Source organism: Cetorhinus maximus, chromosome 3 (assembly GCF_964194155.1).
Source record: "Cetorhinus maximus chromosome 3, sCetMax3.hap1.1, whole genome shotgun sequence".
Lineage (NCBI taxonomy): Eukaryota > Metazoa > Chordata > Chondrichthyes > Lamniformes > Cetorhinidae > Cetorhinus > Cetorhinus maximus.
In genome coordinates, this window is record NC_135881.1 from 169,115,904 (window position 1) to 169,135,533 (window position 19,630).

At 40.4% G+C, this 19,630-nt stretch overlaps 1 protein-coding gene across 3 annotated transcripts in view; it reads left to right on the top strand.

The window, feature by feature from the left end:
• Positions 1-19,630, top strand: part of LOC144679026 (N-acetyllactosaminide beta-1,6-N-acetylglucosaminyl-transferase-like) — a 65,524-nt gene that overhangs the window by 18,944 nt on the left and 26,950 nt on the right. Inside the window, exon 3 of one of the 3 annotated variants that reach the window (XR_013576227.1) lies at positions 13,708-13,909. The exons of 1 other annotated variant lie outside the window; for it this stretch is intronic. Coding sequence is in view for 1 of the 2 variants with exons in the window: in XM_078539256.1 (XP_078395382.1) it covers positions 13,708-13,892 (185 nt within the window). In the remaining variant the exon portion in view is untranslated. Of the gene's footprint in view, positions 1-13,707; positions 15,262-19,630 lie in introns of those variants that run through there. One more of the 3 variants, XM_078539256.1, reaches the window with a different exon arrangement.

The window sequence follows — 19,630 nt, forward strand, 5'->3', positions numbered from 1 at the left end:
ACTTTATAACTTGAAGACTTAGAAACATGTAATGCTAGTGGAGAGCATTCTGCCCATCATGCCTGTGCTGGTTCTTTGAAAGAACTATCCAATTGATCCCACTCACCTCTTTCCCTACAGCCTTATAATTTTTTTTTCCTTCAAGTATTCTTCCAATTTCCCTTTGAAAGTTTCTGCTGAATCTGCTTCTACCACCCTTTCACAACACCTCACTGTGTATTTTTTTTCCCCTCTTGTCACCTCTGGCTCTTGCCAATCACCTTAAACCTATGTCATCTGGTTACCAACCCTTCTACAACTGGGAGCAGAATAAACAAGTGAAGAGGACACTCGGTAGAGTGCAGACTTCTGCCACGCTTTGCTAACTCAACATTATTACAATTTATGCAGCTCTTCCTTGAGGTTTTTCCTTGCCTGGTTGATTCTCTGTAACTACAAAGCTTAAAAAAAAATATTTTCGTTAAGAGCTTCTATCTCACTCAGGAGGCTTCAGGCTAATCCACCTCCAATAACCTGCACTGAAAACTCTGCTCACATTTTGACAGCTGTGACAAATTCTACCACAGTAGCTGAGATAATCTACAACATTTTAAAACAATCAACAACATTCTAAATAAAACCCACAACATTCCTTTATTTTTAAAAAAAAGTCAATTTGCCCTATCTTCACATGTCAATGAATCCTTTAAAATATTCCAGGATCTGGATCCAGATCTGCATTTCGCCAAAAACTAATCCGCTCTTTCTTGGGCCATACCCTATCTATGTACAAAGTTTCAGTGAAATCCATCCATTCATTTTTGAGATATATTGTTTACAGACTAACAGGGGCCAAGACATTACCTCTGCCCAACTTTAGTGATAGAAGTAATATGGAGAATCTATCAAAACTGTTCATGATTTGAACGACTTTTTAAAAAATCTCCCTACAGCTTTCACTGCTTTAAGGAAAACAATCCCAGTTTCTCCAGTCTCTCCACATAACTGGAGTCCATCTTCCCTGGTACCATTCAAGTAAATCCCTTCTGTATGTTCTCAAAGGTCTTGACATCCTTCTTAAGGTTGGGTGCCTAGAACTGAACACACTGTTGTGTTACTTAATTGTGTCCTTTGGTGTCTATATAATTAAGCTATCAATCACAACTGAGTCGCTGTAGAAGCTTTATTTTCCATTTTCAAACTTCCATATGTTCATCATTATGCTCCAGTGAAATCCTACTTAGAGAGCAGGGTGGCTTCTGTTCATGCATTTTACTGCAACTTGAATGTTGTTAAAATTGCTGTCCTCCTTGCCTCTTAACTCAGACCATAGCATTAAGTAAGCAGAGTGCTATTGGTATCAACCTTGATTCAATGGTAATACTTGTGTCTGTGGCAAAGTCATGAGTTCAGAGTCTCACCTACAGGGAGTTGAACAAATAATTCAGGCTGTCACTTCAGTGCAGTTCAGGGTGTTTCTGTTTTTTTGGATGAGATGTTTTGCCTGTTCAGCTGAATGTGGAAGATCCCATGACACAATTCAAAGAAGAGTGGGGGAGTTCTCCCCAGTGTACTACCCAAAGTTTATCACTTAAACTAATTATCCAGTCATATATCTCATTGCTACTGATAGCATCTTGTTGTGTGCAAATTGGCTGCTGCATTTCCCGATATTACAATATTGACTACACTTTTAAAAAAATTCTTTATTTGTTGGCCTAGCTTGCAACAGTGACCACAATTTAATTGGCTTTGAAGCACTGTGTGATGCTCTGAGGATGTGGAAGGTGCAATATAAAGTGTTTGATTGCTCTTAATGTTGGATAGATCTAATATCTGGCAATTTGAATAAGGCATTAGTTCCAAAAACTGCATCATGATATTTTGTATTTTATCCAAGATATGGCTAAATGGGCAATTGAACCATCTCCTAGTGTTCTTTAGCTAGTCAGAATTCACTGGGGAAAGGTGCATGTACTTCGTTCAGTTCATGGTATTGTAAGTAGTTCACAAATATTGGGAAGAGTGAAGCTATCCTGTCACAAACTGCATTCCCTAGCTACAGACTCCATCACTCTCTGGCTGCTGTATAAGCTGAACCAGACTGTTCACAATCGTGGTATGCTATTTGACCCCGAGTTGAGCTTCTGACCCTATATCCTCTCCATCAAGAAGACTGCCTACTTATACGTCCATAATACCAATCACCAAATTTTGTTTGATAACACTACTGTGAAGCACCTCTTGGAAGTTTTACTATGTTAAAGGCGCAATATAAATGCAAGTTATTTTTGGTGTAGCTGGATGTTACAAACACAGATAAGTGCCATTCAACCCAACAGATCCATCTTTATGATCCACATGAGTTTCCTGCCATCCTTTATCATCTATACCCATCAACACATCCTTCTATTCCTTCCTCCCTCATGCATATTTAGCTTCACCTTTTTATTGCATTAAGCATTTTTCACTTCACCTACTCCTTGTGGTACCAAGTTCCACATTCTAACCAGTCTCTGGGTAAAGATGTTTCTCCTGAATTCCCTACTGGATTTATTTGTGACCATCTTGTATTTATGGCCCCTAATTCTGGTCTTGCCTGCAAATGGAAATATCTCCTCCATGTCTATCCGATCATATAATCTTATGACCATAGATGACCAAGATCTGATTATGGCCTTGACTCCACTTTCTGCCAGCTCCTCCCATCACCTTTGACTCTCTTGTGGATCAAAAATCTGCCTAATTCAGCCTTCCAGCTCTCTGGGGAAGAGAATTTCAAAGACTAAAGGTTCCCTGAGAGAGAGAATTCCTTTTCATCTCGGTGTTTGACGGGAGACCTCTTGTTTTGGAAACTGCCCCCACTAGTTCCCATGAGGGGAAACATCCTCTCAGCATTTACCCTGTCAAGTCCCCTCAGAATCTTATGTTTCAATCAGATCACCCCTCATTCTTCTAAACTCCAATGATTATAGGACCAACGTACTCAACCCTTCCTCAGAAGACAAACCCCTCATCCAGGAATCGGCCTAGTGAACCTTCTCTGAATTGCTTCCAATGCGAATATATCTCCTCTTAAATAAGGAGATCAAAACTCTACACACTACTCTAGATGTGGTCTTACCAATGCCCTATACAGCTGTAGCAAGACTTCCCTACTTTTTCTACTCCATCCCCTTGCAATAAAGACCAGCATTCTGTTTGGTTTTCTAATTACCTGTTGTACCTGCATGCTAACTTTTGGTGAATCATGTGCAAGGATACGCAGCTCCCACAACACCAGAAACTTGACACCATCCAGGACAAAGCAGCTCGCTTGATTGGCACCACATGCACAAACATTCACTTCCTCTTCCACAGACTCACAGTAGCAGCAGTGTGTACCATATACAAGATGTATTGCAGGAATTCACCAAGGCTCCTTCAACAGCACCTTCCAAACCCACGACCACTACCATCTAGAAGGACAAGGGCAGCAGGTAGATAGGAACACCACCACCTGGAAGTTCCCCTCCAAGTCACTCACCATCCTGACTTGGAAATATATCGCCATTCCTTCACTGTCACCTGGTCAAAATCCTGGAAATCCCTTCCTAATAATATTGTGGGTGTATCTACACCACATGGACTGCAGTGGTTCAAGAAGGCAGCTCACCACCACCTTCTCAAGGACAACTAGGGATGGGCAGTAAATGCAGGCCCAGCCAGAGAAGCCCACATCCTGTGAATTAATTTTAAAAAAATCCCTCTGTACTGCAGCATTCTGCATCTCTCCATTTAAATAACATTCTGCTCTTCTATTCTTCCTGCCAAAATTGACACCTCACATTTTCCCGTATTATACTCCAACTGCCTTTTTGACCCACTCCCTTAACCTATCTATATCCCTTTGCAGACTCTCCGTATCCTCCTCACAACTTGCTTTCTTGCCTATCTTTTATATTGTCAGAGAATTTGATTACAAATAGTCCACCTCTTCGTCCAAGTCATTAATATAGATTGTAAATAGCTGAGGCCCCAGCACTGATCTCTGTGGCACTCCACAAATTACAGTTTGCCATCCTGAAAATTACCCACTTATTTTGACATTCTTTCCTATTAGCTAGCCAACCCTCTATCTATGCTAATATATCACCACCAACACCATTGGCTCTTATCTTGTGTTGTTAGTCTTTTATGTGGCACCCTATTGAATCCTTTTTGGAAACCCAAATACACTATATCCACTGGTTCCCCTTTATCCACCCTGCTTGTTGTCTTCAAAGAGCTCCAATAAATTTGTCAAACATGATTTCCCTTTCACAAAGCCATGTTGAACTGATTGTATTAGGATTTTCTAAATGCCCTGCCACTATACTTAATAATAGATTCTAGCATTTTCCAAATGGCAGGTGTTAAGCTAACTGGCCTATAATTTCCTGATTTCTGTCTGTCTCTCTCCCTTTAAATAGAGATGTTACATTTTCGGTTTTCCACTCTACTGAGACCTTTCCAGAATCTAGGGAACTTTGGAAGATTGCAACTAATGCATCCACCATCTCTGCAGCCACTCCTTTTAAGACCCTCAGATGCAGGCCATCTGGTCCAGGGGAGTTGTTAGCCTTTAATCCATTAGTTTTCCTAGTACTTTTTCTCTAGTGATAGTGATAGATCTATGTTCCTCCGTCCCTTTTGTCCCTTGATTTTCTCCTGTTCTTGGGATGCTTTTGTGTCTTTTACTGTGAAAACATGTACAAAATACTTGTTCAAAGTCTCTGCCATTTCCTTGTTTCCCGTTATTAATAGGAAATGTGCTGTTGTCATCACGGAGAAAGTTTGCACAATAGCCAGAATGAGTGGGCACTGAGATTCGTCTCTCTGGTTGGCTTCCCACTGGTATAGGGTGGCATTGCACACACAGCAATCAGAGCACCACTACAGTAATGAGTTTATGATCAATCGCATGCAGTTGGTGTGCAACTACAAGAAGAGGTTCATGCAGTTGTGTGCCAGATTTTCTGGAAGCTGTCACAATGCTTTCATACTGAAGCAGTCCAACGTCACTGACCATTTCGTTCCTGGAACAGACTTAATCACAGAATCACAGTGCAGAAGAGGCCCTTCGGCCCATCGAGTCTGCACCGACACATGAGAAACACCTGACCTACCTACCTACCTACCTACCTAATCCCATTTACCAGCACTTGGCCCATAGCCTTGAATGTTATGATGTGCCAAGTGCTCATCCAGGTACTTTTTAAAGGATGTGGGGCAACCCGCCTCCATCACCCTCCCAGGCAGTGCAGTCCAGACTGTCACCATCTTCTGGGTAAAAAAAGTTTTTCCTCCCATCCCCCCCTAAACCTCCTGCGCCTCACCTTGAACTTATGCCCCCTTGTGACTGACCCTTCAACTAAGGGGAACAGCTGCTCCCTATCCACCTTGTCCATGCCCCTCATAATCTTGTACACCTCGATCAGGTCGCCCCTCAGTCTTCTCTGCTCCAACAAAAACAACCCAAGTCTATCCAATCTCTCTTCATAACTTAAATGTTTCATCCCAGGCAACATCCTGGTGAATCTCCTCTGCACCCCCTACAGTGCAATCACATCCTTCCTATAATGTGGCGACCAGAACTGCACACTTGCTGATCTGGTTATGTCATTGTGCCCAAAACCAGGGTACAAAGCTCCTGCTGCTCACCACCTCAGCCACATCCAACTACATCTTGATGACAGCAACAGATGTCATCTTCAGATTACTGGAGCAAAATATTTCCTTCCTCTTCCTGACTGCACCCAGCTAATTCCAGTGAGGCATTATTAAATCTGGTTGTTACCCTTAGTCTACTGTGCATTTGTCGTGTACACTGCCTGGCTCCTCCATTCAGGTTTCACACGTGCCTTTGCCCCTCTACCCCCAACCTTGGAACCCATCATTATAATAATATAAGGGCCTTAATGATTTATAAATTAAAACCAGTGAAGTAACAATACGACTGTCAATTATATACACATTTTCAGGTCTGAGGGAGCAGTTGGGGATAAACTTTGTTTTTACTCTGGATTTAAAATATTGATACAAAGCTAACAATCTTCAGATGCGTATTTTGGTTCTGTTTGCAAAGCAGCTCTTAAACTCAGCTATCCTACAATTATGACACATAGCTCTACACATACGTACTTCAGAATAATAATGGGTTTCCTCTACTGCTGCTAGCTCTTGCTGTTTCTCATTAGTTGATTTTTTTTTAAAGAATGCATTGATAACCGAATGAAAACCAGTTAGTGATTCCTGGTTACGCTAAGTCACTGATTTCCTGTGGTATAGTAAATACTTGTTGCTTGTTGTAGAGCCAGTATATACATGAAATGAAACCATGTGCCCAATTTAAGAAAATATTCTTCCCACCCTAACAATTAGCCTAAGCTAGAGCTACCAATTCTGGTTGGCTTTGTTACTGGAGGGTTCAAAACTTGCTGCCTCCAATTGCCCAACCATTTTTTTGGTGGTACTCAATATTTTTATAATTATTAACTAAATGTGAATAAGAGTGTTCAAAGAAAATGGGGGGGGGGGGGGGGGGAAGCACTTTTTTTTAATTTCCTTTTTTTGATTTTTCTTAAAGGTTGCTCACAGTAGTGTTTGGATGAAAAATCTTGTATTCCTAGCAGCACCAGAACGAGGGTTGAACCCATTGCTTACGAAGAGTTAGTTTAGACTAAATATTGTTAGGCTTAATATGTAGCATTCTCTGTTGTGTCAGAAGTTGACCCTTTTATTTCTGATGGCCTAAACATTCCTGTCACTGTCAAGCTAAAAGTGCCTGCTGTTAAACTTACCTTTCCTGTTTAATATTAGCATTTTTTGCAATTAAAAATGGTATGGTATCATCTACAGGACATCTGTGATCTGGATGAACAGGACTAGCAACTCTATCTCCTTAACCAATCAGATTGAAGTGTTACAGACAGGGGAAGAGAGAGAAACTTCCTGTTTGTCTTTGTGTGTGTGTGTGTGTGTGTGTGTGTGTCTTTCTAAACCCCTGTTAGTGTGTGGTCAATTTAAAGGTACCAGACTTTTGTGGGTTTGAAGAGAGGATTATTCACTACACACTCATACCAAAAAATCTAAACACTATGCCAGTCACACTCCAAACACTCCAAGAAGATACAATTAGAAAAGATAGTCCACTCCTACAAGTTTTAAATCAAAAGAATAGCTAACAGTTCACATGTCTTTGCGAGTCCAGTGAAGAATGAAGCTTTTCCCACTCTTAAAATGTGGGTCAGGTAAGTTCAGATGGCTGGGGATTGGATATCAGGATTACTTCAAAGAGAAGAAGGTTCAGCAGATAATACAACAGTCATGAGTGCCTGACTTTATCAGGAAGTCCAATTTCTTTACAGGTGAACTCAAGCTTTGGAATCAGACTGGAAGGCTTTTTTAAAAGACTTTTAAGGCTTGAGGTTCTTAAAAGGCAAAGGTGGCACAGCCTTTCTCTGCAGCTGTTGTCTGGTTAGTGTTCTTCTGCGGACTGTCCCCAGTCTCTTCTGAGTTTTGGGATAAAAGGATTTCAGTATCGGAGAACCAGTTTCAGTCACATGGTCAATGGCCATTGATATATGATAGACTTAACTAGTGGATAACTGGACTGAGCTTTCCTTTTGTTACATTGCAGGTCTTAAGAAATAAGAGTCTAGGAGTTCATTGACTTGTGTTTTGGAGTAAGCTTTGAACAATGGCATGTGTGAATTCCATGAAGGAGTGCTGTCTAGCCATGCCAATGCAAAGGGGGAGACCCCAACCCCTAGAAGCTTGATGCTCTGGGTAGAAGCTGCAAAGGTCACCTTCCCCCTTGGCAGCCATCTTAACATTTCATCAGTGTCTAATTTTGAATAAATAAAGGAAGCTCAAGAAGCTTCTATACAGGCACAGTCCATGTTTTAAGTTATGAATATGAAATGCCTTTTACTAGGCATGACAGAAGAATTGTGAAATTAACAGTGCAAAGTCTGATAAGGAAATGTAAGTTAGAATAGTGAATTTGATGCCAAATCAAGTACAGAAAGATTGGATAGAGCGAGAGAGAGATGAGACACAAAGTAAAATAAACATAAAAATCCCCAGCATTCAAAACCTGAAGGAATGAGACTACACATATAATGGTTAACTTTCAATGCCAGAGAGGTTAAGTAAGCAACAATTAACACTTACCATGCTGTTAAAAGGGCATCTAGACATTAAATGGTTTGGCTTAACGTCCTGGTATTGTGCAACAAGATAGGATTAATCAATGACCTCATAGTGAATGAATCCCCTAGGAAGCAGTGATCATAGCATGATTGAATTTTACATTTAGTTTGAGGGAGAGAAGTGTGGGTATAAGACTAGTATTTTAAACTTAAATAAGGGCAATTATGAGGACAAGAAAGTAGAGCTAGTTGAAGTGAACTGGCAATTTAGGTTAAGGGCGTCAATCGAGATGCAATGGCAGACATTTAAGGGGATATTTCAGAGCACACAGAATATATATATTCCAACGAGAGAGAAAAATTCCAAGGGGAGGACCCACTATCTGTGCATAACTAAAAAAATTAAAGTTAGTATCAAACTTAAAGAAAAAGCATATAATTGTGCAAAGATGGGTGGCAGGTCAGAAGATTGGACAGAATATAAAAATCAGCAAAAAATGACTAAGATTAATAAGGAGGGAAATATTAGAGTACGAGAGAAAGCTAAGTAGAAATATAAAGACAGACAGTAAGAGCTTCTAAAGATATTTAGAAAAGAGTTAAAGTGAGTGTTGGTCCTATAAAAAGTGAGCACGGGAAATTAATAATGGAAAATATGGAGGTTGCAGATGAATTGAACTGATATTTTGCATCGATCTTCACTGTAGAAATAGCTGTAAATCAGGAATTGGAAGGGAGGGAGGAACTCAAATTACAATCACCTGGGAAGTGGTACTTGTCAACCCGCTGTTGCAATAATTTGCTAAGTCCCCGGGTCCTGATTGATTTCATCCTAGAGTCTTAAAAGAAGTGGCTAGTGACACAGTTCATGTGTTGGTTTTAATTTTCCAAAATTCACCTAGATGCGAGGAAGGTTCCATTAGATTGAAAAATAGCTAATGTAACTCCTTTATTCAAAAAGGGAAGGAAACAGAAAGGAAGAAACTATAGACCAACTAGCTTAACAACTGTCATAGGGAAAATGTTAACGCTATTATTAAAGACATTACAACAGGGCACTTAGATAAATTCAAGGTAATCAGGCAGAGTCATTATGGTTTTGTGAAAGGGAAATCATGTTTAATCAATTTATTGGCGTTCTTTGAAGGAGTCACATGTGCTGTGGCTAAAAAGGAACCGGTGGATGTACTGTGCTTGGATTTTCAGAAGGCATTTGATAAGGCGACACATCAAAGGTTATTGCAGAAAATAAAAGCTCATAGTGTAGGGGGTAACATATTGGCATGGATAGAAGATTGGCTGGCTAACAGGAAACAGTTGGCGTAAATGGGTCATTTTCTGGTTGGCAGGATGTGATGAGTGGTGTGCCACAGGGATCAGTGCTGGGGCCTCAAATCTTTACAATTTATATAAAAAATTTGGATGAAGGGACCAATGCTAACTATGCTGCTGACACAAAGATAGGTAGGAAAGTAAGTTGTGAAGAGGACATAAAGCGGCTACATAACATAAGATATAGGAGCAGGAGTAGGCCATTTGGCCCCTCAAGCCTGTCCCACCATTCAATAAGATCATGGCTGATCTGCCCCAGGCCTCAACTCCTTTGTGCCAGCTCCTCATGACCCTCAACTCCCCGATATGTCAAAAATCTATTTACCACCTCTTTAAATACTTTGTGATTTAGCCTCTGCAACCCCCTCAGGTAGAGAATTCCAGACATTCACTACCCTCTGAGAGAAGAAATTCCTTCACATCTCAGTTTTAAATGAGTGTCCCCTTATTCTGCAACTATGTTCCCTAGTTTGAGATTTCCCCCACTAGTGGAAACATCGCAACATCCACCCTGTCAAGACCCCTCAGAATCTTGTACGTTTCAATAAGATCACCTCTCATTCTTCTAAACTCTAATGAATAAAAGCCTAACCTGTTTAGCTGTTCTTGATAAGTTAACCCTTGTATCCCAGGAATCAGCCTAGTGAATCTCTTTTGAACTGCCTCCAATGCCAGTATATCTTTTCTTAAATACCAGGACCAAAACTGTACACAGTACACCAGGTACAGCCTTACCAACACCCTGTACAGTTGTAACAAGACTTCCCTATTTTTAATTCCAACCCCCTAGCAATACAGGCCAAAATTCCATTTGCCTTCTTAATTACTTGCTGCACTGGCATGCTTACTTTGTGTTTCATGCACAAGAACACCCAGATTCCTTTGTGCTCCATTTAAATAATAGTCTGCCTTTTGATTCTTCCTACCAATGTGCATGACCTCATACTTTCCCACATTAAACTCCATCTGCCAAGTTTTTGCCTACTCATTCAACCTATCTATATCCCCTTGCAGATTCCTTATGTTCTCATTACAACATGCCTTCCCATCTATATTTGTGTCGTCAGCAAATTTGGATATATCACACCCTGCCCACTCCTTCAAGTCATCAATATAAATAATTGAGGCTCTAGGACTGATCCTTGCGGCACTCCACTAATTACATCTTTATAACCTGTAAAAGACCCGTTAATCCCGACTCTAACTTCTGTGTGTTAACCAATCCTCAATCCATGCTCAATCCATTACCCCCAATACCGTGAACTCCTATCTTGTGCAATAACCTTTTATGTGGCACCTTATTGAATGCCTTCAGGAAATCCAAATACACTACATCTACCGGTTCCCCTTTATCAACTCTGCTTGTTATATCCTCAACTCTAGAAAATTTGTCAAACATGATTTCCTTTTCACAAAGCCATGTTGACTCAATTTGATGGTGTTGGTGTTAAGCTTTTCTAAATGTTCTGCTATTTCTTCCTTAATAATGGACTCTAGCATTTTCCTAACGACAGATATTGGGCTGGCTGGCCTATAGTTTCCTGCTTTTTGTCTCCCTCCGCTCTTGAACAAGTGCGTCACATTAGCGGTTTTCTAATCCACTGGGACCCTCCTGGAACCCAGTGAGTTTTGGAATATTTTGACCAATACCTCCACTATCTCTGCAACCACTTCCATTAAGTCCCTTGGATGCAGGCCATCAGGTCCTGGCAACTTGTCTGCCTTTAGTCCCATTAATTTGTCAAATACTTTGTCTCTCATGATAGAGACTGTTACAAGATCTTTCGTCCTATTAGCTTCTTGCTTATCTGATATCTTTGGGATGTTTATAGTGTCCTCCACCGTGAAGACTGATGCAAAATATTGGTTTAAGTTATCTGCCATTTCCCTGTTATCAATTCTCTAGTCGCATCATCCAAGGGTCCCATGCTCACTTTAGCCACTCTCTTTTATATACCTGTAGAAGCTCTTGCTGTTTTTTATATTTCTTACCAACTTACTTTCATAATCAATTTTCTCCCTCTTTATTAGCTTTTTAGTCATCTGCTGCTGGTTCCTTAAAAAAAAAATCCCAATTCTCTGGCCTACCACTAGTTTTTGCCACTTTGTATGCCTTAGTTTTTGATTGGATACTCTCCTTGACCACCTTTGTTAACCATGGGTGGTTCATCCTTCTCATCAAGTCCTTCATTTTCACTGGGATAAATTTTTGCTGAGCTTTGTGAAATGTATGCTTAAATGTCTGCCACTGCTCATCCACTGACCTTCCCCTTAGTCTATTTTCCCATCCCGCTTTAGACAACCCTTTCTTCATACTTCTGTAATTGCTCTTATTTAAGTTGAGGACACTAGTTTGAGACCCGAGTTGCTTGCCCTCGAACTGAATTTGAAATTCTACCATGTTGTGATTGCTACCCCTAGAGGATCCTTAACTATGAAATCCCTTATTAATCCTATCTCATTACACATTACAAGATCTAAAATAGCCTGTCCCCGGGTAGGTTCTGCAACACATTGCTCTAAGAAACACTCTACCCTGATGCACTCTACAAATTCGTCTTCCATGTTGCCCCTACCAATTTGACTTTTCCAGTCAACATGCAGATTAAAATCACCCATAGCAATTGTAGTGCCCGTCTTACATGCCTCCATAATTTCCTGATTTATACTTTGTCCCTTTCGTGAGGCAACTCTTTGGAGGACTATAGACAACTCCCACTTGTGACTTCTTTCCCTTGCTATTCCTTATTTCCACCCAAACTGATCCCACCACTATTGCACCTATATCACTACTCATCACCGCACTAATACCTTCCTTTATTAACAAAGCTACCCCACCTTTTCCTTTTTGCCAATTTTTCCAGAACATTGAATACCCTTGAATATTGAGTTCCCAGCCTTGGTCACCCTGCAACCATGTCTCTGTAATAGCTGTCAACTCGTATTCATTTATTTCTATTTGTGCCATCAGCTTATCTATCTTGTTACAAATGCTGTGTGCATTCAGATAAAGGGCCTTAAGCTTTGAATATTTACCACTTTTACTCATTCTGGTTCTGATTTCTGCTGCACTCTTCTACTTATATTTTCTGCCCCTTCCTGTCACACTTTGATTATCATTCGCCTCTTCACTATGCTGCACCTCTGCTCTCTCATTTCTTTTTGACTTTTTAAAACTTCTTCACTTGAACAAAGGTTAGGTGAGTGGACAAAGATCTGGCAAATGGAGTACAACATGGGGAAAATGTGCGGTTGTCCATTTTGACAGAACGAATAAAAAAGAAGCATATTATCTAAATGGTGAGAGATTGCAGAGCTCTGAATTAGAGGAATCTGGGTGTCCTAGAGCATTAATTTCAAAAGGTTAGTATGCAGGTGCAGCTAGTAATTAGCAAAGCTAATAGAATGTTATCATTTATTACAAGGGAAATTGAATACAAGAGTAAGGAGGCTATGCTACAGTTGAACAGGGCATTGGTGAGGTCACATCTGGAGTACTGTGTACAGTATTAGTCCCCTTATTTAAGGAAAGATGTAAATGCATTGGAAGCATTTCAGAGAAGGTTTACTGGATTAATACCTGGAATGGATGGGTTGTTTTATGAGGAAAGGTTGGACAAGCTAGGCTTGTATCCACTGGAGTTTAGAAGAGTAAGAGGTGACTTGATTGAAATACATAAGATCCTGAGAGGTCTTGACGGGGTGGATGTGGAGAGGATGTTTCCTCTTGTGGGAGAATCTAGAACTAGGGGTCACTGTTTAAAAATAAGGCGTTGCCCATTTAAGACAGAGATGAGGAATTTTTTTTTTCTGAGGGTTGTGAGACTTTGGAATTCTCTTCCTCAAAAGGGGGTTGAGGCAGAGTCCTTGAATATCTTTAAGGCAGAAATAGATAGATTCTTGATAAGCAAGGGGGTGAAAGATTGTCGGGGGTAGGCAGGAACGTAGGGGTGAGGTTAAAATCAGATCAGCCACGATCTTATTAAATGTTGGAGCAGACTCACAGTGCTGAGTGGCGCACTCCTCCCAGTTCGTATATTCATATGTTGATTGAGGGTGGGGATGTCATAATTGATCCTTTAAAACTGGGAAATTACAGTTGCTAAACTTGAATGTTTACTCGCTACTGAGATATTGCATAATTAAGTGATATAGGGCTTTCTTATGCAGTTGCAAAACTCAGACTGTAAATTATACATTGGACTTTTTTTATGTCTTGCAGGTCACTATGTCAGAAATATTTGTATTTATGGGCTTGAGGATTTGAAGTGGTTGAGTGAAAGAGACTCCTTGTTTGCTAATAAATTTGAACTCCATGCCTATCCACCAACTCTAGAATGCCTTGAATACCGGATCCTCAAACGAACTCGGAATCAGAGTATCATTGCTCCACAAACCGGTTTGTGAATGACTTCAAATGGATTGTAAGCATCGCAGGACACAAAACAAGAAAAGGAACATAAACTGAGAAACAATCTGGGATATACTTGATTTTTCACCTTTTTTAATTGCTTGAATGTGTTTTTGCTGCGGGGGGTGGCGGATACAGAGAAATAACCGTTCACTTGGGTATAAACCTTATGTACTGCAAGTTGCCAGTCAGTTGCGCACAAGCTGCATTTGCACTTTCCACGAACAGTGGCTCAATGATTTGCAAAAACTGCATGAAAATGTTTAAATATTTCATATGAAAGCTACCTACTGTTATTTTGGAATACGAGGATCTTTTGCAAAGCTCTGATGCTGGCAAAAGAGCATTGAGGGATGGAAGCGCCACTTGGAAATGGGGCCTGGGACAAGCCCCAACCTTGCTCCCGTCTAGTGAAGCTCATTCCAGGACTTCCCAGCACTACCCCCTTAAACTTCTCGTGTTTCTTTTTTTTTAAGTCGTTTTGTGAATTGAAGTACTGTAACAAAATGAAGGTGGCTGGAACTAAACAAACTGCCAGCAAATGGAATAATTCCTAAAACAAAATGGCTGTCCTGCTGCTTGCATTTCTGGGCATTTAAAATTCGCTGATCTGTTCAGGTGAATTTTTTTTTAATGAAAAGGACTGTAGGATCCTTGCAAATATTCTCACATTTTATTTTTCTAGAAGAGTTCTAAAAGGCAATAATGATCGAGGCTCGAAATGCATATGTTTAATTCCAGGACAGTCAGCAGTTGAATGATGATCATAGGATAGTGTTTTGGATGAAACTCTTCATAGCAACAAAGTGCTAATGAAGTATTCTACCCAAAGCATTGACCAGTCCTACTCTTCCAGATGCTGACTTGACCTGTGGTGTAATTTGAAGGATCTTCTATTATCACTGAATTAAATCCATCTTGTTTTTGGTTTCATTAAACTTCCATTTATGTAATTTTCAATTGTGCAGTTACCAAAAGTGCTTACAAAGCAAGACAGCCTTATTAAGTAACAAATCACTAAGTGCAAGATAAATGTGGTTTCTTAATGAGGTAGAATAGTATAGGCACTACAGGAATTAACAGCAGTAGGGATCAGTGTAGTGCATTATTAAATTGCAATGTGCAGAGGAAATAAGCATTGACTTTTCTCCTTGAAGTTTGTAATGCCTTAAGATTGTAAATCGGACAATATTTGTAAATTTTTTTTGTATTACAGCCATCTTACTGACCTCATTGATTATGGAGCTGATTACATTTTACTATTCTTATTTGGGTGCAATGTTCATGGTTCATTTAGGTGCATTGGTTATTGTGGTCCTTTTAAGAAATAAAAATGGTCTCAGGAATTTTGAATGGGTTTTTAAATATGTATACTAAATATCAGTTCGTTCTTATAGCAATCAACTTTTTCAATTAAATCTTCTCCAAAGTTTGGTACATCAGTGACCAACATTCCAGTTTTGCTTATTTTAGTGGGAAAGCAGCTTGAGAGTTTAATAAGATTTTTAAATGAATGATTTGTGGACACTTGCATCTATATTTGAGGTTGATCTAATCATTTGTCCATCTCGTTTTTTTGAAAGAGTAAAGTTAATGGGAAGATGCAAAATTTTGCTCAAGATAGCTGTTAATGAAGAGCTTGTGCAGCATCCCATAATGACAAAATTGGCTTGGACAGCAAGTATGTTACTCCAGGCCTTCAATTATCTTTCCTGCAGTAATTTTACAGAATTAGGAGTTCAAGTATGCATGTGGGGTCTTATTTTAATCAAAATGTCTATTCACCAGTGAATAAGGCCTCTGCGATCCATGACCTTATTGTGGACAACTACATTTACATTGTGGCTTTAATGGAAACTTGTCTTTTATAGGACTTTGTCTTGGCCTTGCCCCTTCATGTGGCCTCTACGCACATGGTCTTGATCGAAACTTCTGACTTCCTTGTATCCCTCGCCAACCACAGCCCCCTACTCACTTCCAACCCCATTTCCTTCTGTATCCACCCCAAGAACAAACCCTTGGGTGTATCGTGCTGGTCGAACCAGACTGTTTACAATCTCAGCATTTTATTTGCTTTGGACACCATGTCTTCTCCATCATACAGGCTGCCTACTTCCATCTCCATAACATCATCCGTCTCTGCTCACTTGCAGCTGAAACGCTCATCCATGCCTCTGTCAACCCCTGACTCAACTATTTCAATGCTCTTCTGATTGGCCTCCCATCTTCCACCCTCCATAAACTTCTGCTAATCCAAAATTCTGCTGTCCAAGTCCTAACTCGCGCCAAATTCCATCATCCCTGTGTTTGCTAATCTGCATTAGTTTCTGCTCCCCCTAATAGCTCAAATTTAAAATTTGTCTCCTGGTGTTCAAATACCTCCATGCCCCTCCCTATCTCTATAACTTCCTCCAATCTACCCTAAACCTTGCAAATTTTTAAGTTGCTCTTTAAAAACTATTAGACACCATTCCTAACATCTGTTTGGAAACATAGAATCATCGACAGCACTGTATAGAAGGAGGCCACTCAGTCCATTGGGTCTGCACTACCACTTTCAAAGAATAGCCATGTTAGTTCTACTCTCAGCTCTGTCCCAAAACCCTTGTAATTTTTTCTCCAAATATTTATCTAATTCCCTTTCAAAAGCTGCTATTAAGTATGTATCCACCACCCTTTGAGACAGTGCATTCCAAATCCTAAACATTTGTTCCATAAAAATATTTTCTTCGTATGGTCTCTGGTTCTTCTGCCAATCAACTTAAAACTCTTTGATTACTGACACTTCAGCCATTGGATACAATTTCTCTTTATTTACTAATCTAAACCCTTTAAGGTTTTGAACAACTCTAACAAATCTCTCATCCTTCTCTGCTATAAAGAGAACAATTACAATTTCTCTAGTCTATCCATGTGACTTATCTGTCATCCCTGGAACCATTGTAGTAAATTTCTTGTATACCATGTCTGAAGCCTTCATGTCTTACTGGGTATAAAACTCCAGCTGCACCCAAACTGGTGTTTTATATATGTTCAGTAAAGCTTCTTGGCTTTTGTATTCTATATCTCTATTTGCAAAGTCCAGGATCCAAAACCTCCCAAATGCTTTATTAAGTGCTTTGTTAGTCTGTCCTGCCATTTTCAAAGATCTATGCACAAGTGCCCCCAGGTGCCACTCCTCTTAGAATGATGACAGTATAAAAGGAGATCATTCAGCTTATCGAGCCCAAACCAGCATTTATTTTAAAATAATACCATTTAGCATGTGTTGTCTCTCGTTCTTCCTACGAAGATGTATCACCTCACTTTTCTACACTGAATTTCATCTGCCACATGTCTGACCATTCTGTCTTCTCGAAGTCTATCACTATTTTCCTCACTGTTAACTACATTTATCAGCAAACTTTCAAATTATGCCCTGTACCTCCATGTCATTAATGTACATCAGAAACAGAACCTCTGAGGATCACCTTCAGTGATCCTCCAGTCACTGGACGCTCCAGTCTGAAATAAAAGCTATTCACTACAACTGTTTTCGATCCCTTAGCCAATTTTGTATCCATGCCGTTACTGTCCCTTTTATCCCATTGAGCTTCATTTTGCTAACAAGCCTAATATGTAGTACATTTTCAAAGTCCATAAACACAACACCGACTGCACTGCCCTCATCCATCCTCTTACCTCCTCTAAAACCTCAATTCAGTCAAACACAATTTTCGCTTAATAAATTCATGCTGGCTATCCTTTATTACTCCATGCTTGTCCAAGTGGCTGCTAATTTTCTCCAAGGTTATTTGTTTCTAAAAGTTTCCCCATCACCAGCGTTAAACTGACTGGCCAGGTTTATCCTTCTGTCCCTGGTTCAATGTCAAATTTTGCTGCTGATGCTCCTGTGAAGCAGCCTGAGGAGCAGACCTTATGTCTGTTCCACCATTCTGTAAGATCATGGCTGGTCTGCGACCTAACTTCATATTACTGCCTTTGCCCCATATTCATTAAATCTTTGAATAATAAAAATCTATCAATCTCAGATTTAAAATTAACAATTGATTATCTATTGCTGTTTGCAGAAGAGTGATCCAAATTTCTACCATCCTTTGGGTGTAGAATTGTTTCCTATTTCACCCTGGAAAGGTCAGGCTCTACTTTTTAGACTATGCTGTCTAGTCCTAGGCTCTCCAATCAGCAGAAATAGTTTCTTTCTGCCCTATTTGTTCCCCTCAGTATCTTGAAAACTTTGACTGAATCATCCTGAAACCTTCTAAATTCCAGGGATATAAACTTAGTTTATGTAATCTCTCCTTGTGATTTAATCCTTGGAGTCCAGGTTCCATTCTGGTAAAAACAAAAGCAAAGTACCGCAGATGCTGGAAATCTGAAACTTGAACCCGTCCCTTTTGACTTCTTACCCTCTCTCGATCTTTTCATTTGAGGACTGCTAGCATGAAATCAGCTGTCTCAATTTCTCTGCTCCCCTCACTCACTCCAACCTATCTCCCTCTGAACTGGTAGCACTTTGTGTTCTGAGGTCCAACTCTAACATCGTCATCAAACCTGTTGCTATGGGTCATGATGTTCTTATCTGATGCACTGACCTCTACCTAGCAGAGGTCGAATGCCAACTCTCCGACACTTCCTCCACCTGGACCATAGTTTCACTCCTAAACATCAAGCCATTGTATCCAGGGCTATCACTGACCTTCTCTCCTCTGGAGATCTTCCTTCCACAGCCTCCAATCTCATAGCCTCCCAACCTCGAACAACCTGCTTCTACCTCCTTCCCAAAATCCACAAATAGAACCTCCCCTGGTCTACCCATTTTTCAGCTTCTGCCTGCCTCGCTGAACTTATTTCTTCCTATCCTGAGTCTCTCTTCTCCCCTTACCCAGTCTCTTCTTACCTACATTTTGAGACTCTTCTGATGTCCTACGTCATTTCAACAGTTTCCTAGCCCTAACTGTTTCCTCTTCACCATGGACGTCCAATCTTTCTACTACTCCATCCTCCACCAGGATGGTTTGAGAGCTGTCCATTTCTTCCTTGAATGGAAACCTAACCACCACCACCCTCGTCTCCCTGGCTGAGCTTGGATTCACATTGAACAACATCTCCCTCAGCTTCTCTGAATAAAAGATGTTGCTATGGGTACCCACAATGCCTGCCTTTTTGTGGGATATGTGGAACATTCCTTGTTCCAGTCCTACCTAGGACCCCTTCCTCATTTCTTTTTCTGGTACATTGGTGACTCTATTGATGACTGCTTCCTGAACTCATATTCTGAACTGGAAACTTTCATTGCCCTGGTTTCTAATTTTCATCCTTCTCTCTCCTTCACCTAGTCCATCTCTGGCTCTACAATTCCCTTCCTTTTTTGTTTCCGTTTCTAGGGTTAGACAATTGACAATCAATCAGTATTCACTACAAGTCCATGCATGCCCACAGTTACCTTGACTACATTTCCTCACACCTGCTTCCTGTTAGGATTTTATTCTGTTTTCCCTGTTTTTCCATCTCCGTTGCATCAGTTCAAACAATGCAACCTTCGATACTAGTGCTTTTAATATGCCTGTCTTTTTTCTCAACCAAGGAATTCACCCCTGCATGGTTGACAGAGCCCTCCACTGTTTTTGACCTATTTCATAATCTTCTGCTCTCACTCCTCCCTCCCAGAACCATGACGGGGTTCCCCTTGTCCTTATCTTCCACACACCAATCTCTCTATTCAACAGATCAT